Source organism: Asterias rubens, chromosome 11 (genome assembly GCF_902459465.1).
Source record: "Asterias rubens chromosome 11, eAstRub1.3, whole genome shotgun sequence".
Taxonomy (NCBI): domain Eukaryota; kingdom Metazoa; phylum Echinodermata; class Asteroidea; order Forcipulatida; family Asteriidae; genus Asterias; species Asterias rubens.
Window position 1 is genome coordinate 4,867,190 of NC_047072.1, and position 8,382 is coordinate 4,875,571.

The 8,382-nt window shown below is 37.6% G+C and overlaps 1 protein-coding gene across 1 annotated transcript; it reads right to left on the reverse strand.

Annotated features, from left to right (window-relative positions):
• Positions 1-255: 255 nt before the first annotated feature.
• LOC117296716 (uracil phosphoribosyltransferase homolog) lies at positions 256-8,376 on the reverse strand. Its single transcript, XM_033779759.1, has 6 exons — positions 8,021-8,376; positions 6,492-6,534; positions 5,776-5,908; positions 4,230-4,391; positions 2,783-2,881; positions 256-1,990 (listed from the first exon to the last, which is right to left on the reverse strand). Exons 1-6 carry the CDS (start codon positions 8,146-8,148, stop codon positions 1,884-1,886), a joined length of 672 nt encoding a protein of 223 aa, XP_033635650.1. The 5' UTR covers positions 8,149-8,376; the 3' UTR covers positions 256-1,883.
• Between the last annotated feature and the right edge of the window lie 6 nt (positions 8,377-8,382).

Here is an 8,382-nt window from a genome sequence, read left to right on the forward strand (position 1 = left end):
TTTGTAACACAGCACACAATTTTAACAGATTCATATTGAACTTGCACCGTTGGAAGGTATTAAATGATAGTAGAAAGCCTTAAAATATTACTTGCTGAGGTGCTGTAGTTTTTGAGAAATGAGTAAAGCAATGTCACAAAATATACGTTTTACGTGCTAAAATAACTGTTGTTACTTCTTTTACTCATTTCTCGAAAACTACAGCACCTCTGCAAATAACATTTTAAGGGAAGCTTTATATCATCACTATCTTCAAACTGTGTTAGTTTAATATAAATCTGTGGACATTGTGTATTGTGTCCTGCAAAAAGTACCCAGACCCTTTAAGACTACTTGGCAAGAATATCTGATCTCCTTTAACTTGACAAAGCAAAAACCCAGTCTCGAGTTGGAGCCTCTTTTATTTTCAAGAAACTAATTTATTGGCAATCAAATCGAAAATAATATTTCATTATCATGGATTGTTTTCAGCACACAACACAATTGTGTCGACACTACTTGAAAATAAAAAAACTGGCGAGAAAATCTTCATAACACGAGTAATTTCAGACTTTTGTTTATATATCTGACGGGTAAAAAACAGCCTTTTCAGATGTTAAAATACTATTGTTTTCTATGTACTGCTCTATTGCTAAGGATACTGATCTTAAAACAGGCATGATATTATTTCTCCTGGAATCTTATTTCCGAATTTATTTGCACTGTGAGGAAAAATTAGCAAAAAGGGTATACGACCCACATGTTAAAGTAGGTAAGGCTCTTATACTTGACAGAGTTTGCCTTCTCTTTTTCCAAGGGCCAAATGTCATGCCTGCTAAAAGCTTCTTGAAATGTACAACTCCAGGTGGAAATGCCATCTTTTTAACCTAACCAGAATTTTGGATCCTATTTTCAGATCATTTTGTAAGCAATGACTCACTCTTGCCTGGTATAGACCGTCCATGTGACCTTTGTTTACAATAAGTGTGACCTTTTACATGTGCATTCTTTGGTTTTCTGGCAGGCAAGATACTGCACTGGTCATAATTTCCACATAAATCCAAGAGTTATGAAATCAAAAGCTGGACAACTTTTGAGACGTGATCATATCAAAAGCTGATGAGAAGTGGACAGTGCAATCTCCATAAAATGTTACGTTTTCTTCCATTTTGACTGTGCAGGAAGTCTAGGCTTTGTGGCTCTTTTATAAACATGTGGTGTCACAGGTCACATCGTCTATTAGTGATCAATCAATCACAAGCAAAGAGGATTTTAAATTGATATGCATTCACAAATGTAGTCAAGAAGCCTATGTGTATTTGGGGCAGCGCAACGACTACAAGAAGCCTGGCTGGCTTAGTACGATTATAAAGAAAAACACAAACTACATGATTGGTAATAATATTTTGTAACTATGCATTAGTTTCTAACTACAGTATATGTGAAATAAAAGCCAATCCCTAAAAATACAGGTATCTCTGTCTATAATACAAGTACAGGAAAATAGCATTTGAAGACCCTGCAGTTAAGTCGCTGGATGCTGCAATAAAAATAAGCCTGACATAAAAGTGCACAACATCCATTGCAAATTGTTAACCATTTTTTGTCCTGTTCACCAGAACATGACCACAGAGTTGTAACAAAATTGCATATGTGTGTACAATCGTACATCTGTTGACACTATTCACGTGATATTAAATAAATCATAGATGCGCCATTTTTGGAGTCAAATTCTCCAGATGGTATTGGATGTTGAAACAGCGGGACTCCATACTCTACCGGAATGTAGCAGAGTTTCTTAAAAAGTTATTGCCATTCATATCAGTAAGCTTCACCGATACCCTAAAAAGAAATGGCTTAAACTCCTTGTAAAATAATACCAGTATTTATTTAACTTTATTGCTTCAATCTGTTCCGAAATATTTCTTGCCAAAGTGGTTTGGGGTGACCGGTTGAACCTCAGATGTAAGAATGGTTATCGCTGAATATTTGTTGATCACAGAACGGATACCTGAAACCGAAAAACCAACGGGAAAGAAAAAAGCATCAGCATTGGTAACCTAACCTGTTTGGCCAAACCAAATTCACCTTAGCCCAAATTGTATAAAGCCTGTAAGCACAAAAAACTTGCTAAGCATAGTAAGTAAATGTATTGCTTAACAGAAACAGGTTACCAGCAAAAATCACATTACATTTACATTGTTGTGACTGGTGCCCCACTCGGAGCCATTTCTCACAATGTTATATACTATCAACAGCTCTCCATTGCTCGTTATCAAGTCAGTTTTTATGCTAACAATTATGTTGCAATTACCAACATTGTCCAGTGCCTTTAATACTTTTAATAGTGTCATAAAATGTATGTGCTGTGATGTTTGTTTCTCATCAGAGCTAAGTTGCAATCATGCACATGTATATGTTTGAGTCGGTGGGTGCGTTCGTTTAGCTTCCCTGGGTCGACCCCGGTGTGTGGCGTTTTCTTTTTCCAGGATGAACGTGTGCAGATAATTACCCACGTTCGTCCTAGAAAAAAAAACTGCCACACACCGGGGTCGACCCAGGGAAGCTAAACGAACGCACCCAATATATTGTCTGTTCACTCTTGTCTGTTAACTGTTTTGATTTATACTCAATTCTGTTAGCTAAAGGCAAATTGTATTAGGAGCCAGTTTGTGCCTTGTTGACTTCACGATCAGTAGGTTGTATTTCGATTTCCAAACAAATGTTGACAAACAGTGCAAGAAATACCAAGAAAACATGAATGAGTTTGTCTTGAGTCGTACTTGAACGATAAGAAACTTACCATTTGGCGTGCAGAAGATAGTGAGGAGTACAATCATATTATCCTTGACACCGTGTTCTTCTAAAACTCTTACTGCTTGAATCACTGTGTTTCCTGAATCTAAAAGCAAAAAGCACAAGCGGCTTGTTGAAAGCCCTAAATTTCCCCTACCTACTTCTAAATTGTACTAAAAATAAGATTCCCTAACAATAACAAACTCTATTTATATTATATCAAGTTAAAACATGGAGGAAGAAAGAGAAGGAGCTCGAACGACCCGCAAAACCGCAGAGTAACAAAAGAAAACCCTGACAATGCCCCCGTCTGACCAGTGGAAAAAGATAGGAGACCTCCAGCTGGACGGCCGATTAACGAGCAGGATTGGATCTCTTTGTACAGAAGGTGTGGTACCGCCGCTCTGCACCGTTGCCTTCGTGTAAAGTTGATTCATTGGAGACAAGAATTGTGAATATACACGTGTTCATATACTGTTTGTGGTGTTTCACTGAAACATCATGGCATATATTTTTTACATTTTATTGTGACTTTCCGGTCAATAGCGGTGGTTCAAAATTTGGGTATTAGCACACGAGGGTGGTTGGTATTCAATTGTGTTTTTCTGTGTTATATCCATACGACGTACGGAGCACAGTGCACACGCGCAAACTCACATACGCGAGGTGGCCCATTGTCTGTATAAGGTATGTGGGTGATTATGAGGTGTCGTTAAACGATGCGGTACAACGGGTTCGACTTTTGAAGTCCCTTCGTTTGAGCTCCTTCTCTTCCTTCCTCCATGGTTAAAATAAGAAAAAAACACATTTACAATGATTATTGAAGTCTGGTTTGAAGCTAATCACATTGTTCTTTTCAGAACTGAACACTCTTGAAAAGAAACCATTTACTTTCAAGCTTTCATACCTAAAACAAGTGTGACAGAATTGGCTTATTATTTATTCAAACAAATAGTTAGAAAAACAAAAAATGATAAACAAGTAATTATGTCATTGTTAAATTTGTAATCAGTTCCATGACAAGACAGTGTTTTTTTTTTTTCGTTTCTTTATATGCACATTCAACTTTCCATTCATTGATAACTTTTGCAATACCCCCCCCCCTTAAAAAAAAAAAGCAAGACAAAAAAAACAGACACTATAAGTTACTAAAAAAAAGGTACGCCAGTAGAACAGTTAATAATGTCTCGAGGTTCCGAAGGAAACAACAAATATTTATAAAAATTGCAATCACAATATTGTTTTCTTCTTTTCCTGAGCACATTCATCGTCAATGGGAGACTTTGGGACGCTAGGTGACAGCAGACTTACCAGGTAAATGTCCATTGTTACGTACATCTGAGCATGCGCATGTTACCGAAAGCAATAGATTTTACCTGGTTAGTCTGCTTCCAACTAGCATCGTTAAAGTCCCCCATTGAACCTTTAAGAATAACTTCTGACTGAAGACTTACTTAGAATAGGATACATAAGAAGGACTCTCCTCTTGTGTATGTCTGGAGGAAACTTAGCGTAGAACACCTTGGCTTCACTGGTGTCGTCATCGCTCTGGATTAAGATTTTCCCGATGCGGATTGAACGACAACAGTCTCGCAGACCGTGCTCCATAGCCTCACCTTTACACATCATAGATGCCAGAGAAAAAGAAGGAGGTAGTTGGTTTAATTCATCAAACTTAAAACCAAAAACTCTGCACCCAAGTTTTAATTTAAAGGCTCAGGGGTGGATTTCACAAAGGTAGTCCTAACTTAGGACTAGTCCTAGGCAATGCTAAGAGATAGGACCAGTCCTAAGATAGGACCAGTCCTATTAGGACTGGTCCTATCTCTTAGCATTGCCTAGGACTAGTCCTAAGTTAGGACTACCTTTGTGAAATCCACCCCTGGACACCTTTGGTAAATGTCAAAGTCCAGTATTTTCACTTGGTGTATCCAACATATGCATAAAATAACAAACCTGTGCAAATTTGGACTCAATTGGTCATCAAAGTTGCAAGAGAATAAGGAAAGAAAAAACACCCTTGTTGCACAAAATGTGTTTGCTTTAAAGATGCCTAATAAAAGGTTTCAGGCCTGAAGTCTTTTAATTATTTGAGTGAGAACTTAGCACCTCTTTCTCAAAAAACTATGTTACTTCAGAGGGAGCTGTTTCTCACAATGTGTTTTACTCTCAACATCTCGCCATTGCTTGTGACCAAGTAAGTTTTCATCCTAACAACTATTTGGAGTAACTACCAAAGGTGGGAAGGAATAGTTAGCTTATATAAAAGGATCTGGGATCTGGGCTTCATTTTCCTGGCACTGCTTACTAGTTCTTAGCTTACCCCAGAATCTTGAAGCAAACAGTGCCATGAAAATGGGCCCCAAAGAGGGATGGGAGGGGGACCTGAAGAAATATATAAATCAACTGCATTATTTATTTGACCTTGTACTTTGTATTTCATATTATGCTACCTTTTTAAAACTAAAACTTTTGACTTAAACTGCATGTCAAAGCATGCCACTATTTTTTTTAAACCGCATGTAGTTTTATAGGGCAGGATTTCTGCAACTCAACAGTAGACATTTTGTTGGCAGGTTTCATAAATGATGGATTTTTGTCTGTCTTATTGGTTTTGTGTGTTTTTTTAAAACAAAAAACTAATTAAACTCTAAAAATATTCAAACAAGATATGTTTTACAAAAACGGGCTGGACGTTTGAAATCATACTGAAATTGATTTTAAATTCATTCAAAAGTTCAAGTTTTTGAACGAGGGGTAGGAAAGAGGGCTAGTAGGAGAGTGGTTGGGGGAGCTAGGGGACTAAAGCTTCGATCAAACTTCCTGCGAGTACAATACAAATTTTGGCATCACAAAATTCGCAACCAATTGTTCACATCAGTTGATTTGTGCTCAACTCCTGTGAAACATTCGCTGCAAAAAAACAACAGCCATGTGATGGCAACATTCGCTTCGCATTCACAGTGTGTATGAACCAGGCTTGAGGCAGAAATGACCTACCACTTCTCATTATACTGACACCACAGTTACCATGCTCAAACTGCACCCCATTGTACTGGCATCCAGTCGGTGTCGTTACCACTGTCTCCTTGTAGGGAAGTTGGTTCAGACCTTCTTCAACAACGAGCCGGATCTGAGAAGTACAAAAAAAAAGACAACAAGAAAACCAACAGAGAATGAACACTTTGATGCCAGAGGAGAAAAGACCAATCCATTAAACTCTTCCCCATTGCATATTGACCAACCACAACCCATTGCGCCACCAAAAGGCAGACAAAATAAACTCCGACATGCATTCGCGTATGCTTGGTGCGCGCAGCTGAGTGGCATTGGAAAGGCTCACATGTTTTTGCTCACACATGCGCCGTTGGGGAGCCTAATGGATCTCTCAATTGTCACATCAGAGCAATGTTTGAATGTAAAACTTCAAACGATAGGTGTTTGATTTTCTCGAGCCAAATTCTGGTTTTTCACAATGTTCTACTGGTGCTTAGCAATACATTGTTAAAAAATGTTAGCCCCCTGCCTAAAGTGATTTTATTAGACAAGAAAACTTCCACACAGCATTGTAAAAAACGACTACAACAGTACAAGTATCATTACCTACAATCAACCACATAAATGAAATCAAATTTTTTTACAAGGGGACAATTTTAAGTGAAGTCTTTTAAATGATAGAACCGATTGGGACTCTGGGAATATAGAATATCACTTACTAATCTGTCAGCGTAGAATACAAAATCGCCTCTGGAAGTTGCCCTGAAAATATGTTATAAAATAAAAACATTAATAAGGGCCAAATAATTAATTCAATAAAGCAATCATTTCATCATATAAATATCTTTTCTTCAACAACAGTAATTTAACAAATTCTTTACTATTTTAGTACTAGAGTGGTGATGAACAAAACCTCCACAAAAGACTGCTGCTTTAACTTGCTAGCCAATAGACCGATCCACTAAGCTCCGCCCCATTGCGTATTGACCAATCACAAGGCAACGAAGGTCCAACAAATAAGGTCCGACATGCGTGCGCGTATCTTGGCGCGCGTATCTTGGCGCACGCGTCAGAGTTGTGCAGAAAGGCATTGGAGAGCCCCAGGTGTTCTTGCTCACACGTGCGTCGTGGGCGGAGCCTTCTGGATCGGTCTATTGATGAACAGGAAATAAAGAATTTTAAAGATACATTAAACGTTACATTAGTAAACAATCATTATAGGGACCCATTTATTTTACTCAACTGGCTGAGTGACTGAGACATTTAAAGTTAGACTAGTACATTGTTTAATAAATGTCAATGATTCAAATAATAGGAAAAGACCCCAATCTATCAAGTTTAAAATTATAACAGCAGGTTATTTTATAGTAGTTGCCGTCGGCAGGAGGGAGGTTACGTTATTGCAACTAGTTTATAGGCCATGGCATAATTGGAGGATGTATTTTCCTTCCTCCATCAATGATACATCCTCCAATCATTGTTTTTGTTTTGTTTTGTTTTGTTTGTTGTTGGTTTTACTGCGCCTTGAACACCCAGCAGGGTGGATACGTGCGCATTACAAGTCTTATTATTATTATTATTATTATTTCATTTTATCACAGCATGCAAAAGAAAGATCTCATTTTCCTTTGTGCCGGTAACTCCTCGAGCCGGGCTACGTCCCGCAGCCTTAGATCTCAAGGGTCTTTCTCAGGATCCTCGCTGTTCCCAAAAGCGCTGCCTTCTGTAAATAGATCTACCCTCACATTTGTCCCTATTTCATCTAGATGTTTCCCCAGTGCTTTGGGAATGGTGCCAAGTGCTCCAACCACCACGGGGACTAATTATTATTATTATTATTATTATTATTATTATTATTGTTATTATTATGTTCTACCACTACTACCAGTTCTACTCTAGAGAGGAGTCCTCAAACATGTCAAAGAACATGAGTCTCGTTTGAGTTGAGGAGGTTTGTTCCACTATTGTTTAAACCTCATCATCTGCATAATTCCAGTACTGTCTGGGTGCGTTCGATGCCCCTACTGACTGACTGAACGAATAGGCCTTTTGCAGTCTACAATATCAATAATAGAAATACAGGTACATGGTTTGTAACATTTTTGATAATTAAAATTAATATAAAAACTTAGCATTTAAAATTCTTAAAATACAACACAATCAACAGGCCCTACTTTCTTTACTTTATATTATAAATTAATTTTAGTTTTTACATAAATTTTAGTTAGGTCAACTTTTATTAACTTACTTATTTCTAATAGTTGTCTGTAGTTCCCTTATTTGGTCGTTAGCCTTTAGTAATCGTAACTGAGGACCAAAGTCATCCATTTCTATGCTATTTGTTCCAAACTCTTTCTTTTTCTCAACTTCACCCATTAAATAACGTGCTAAGAACTCTCCCTATTCAAATGCGTTGGAGGCCATGTGCCCTGCAACACCTCAAAATGAGCATCCCTACGTCAAAATATAAACCCGAATTAACAAGACCTAATTGCTCACAAAAAACGTTATTTTACTCAGAATGAAAGTCGTGATAGTAATAAATAACAGTATGATTAACAAGGATAAACTAGAACTCTAATTTAAAAGAAAATCTTAATGTTTGCAAAT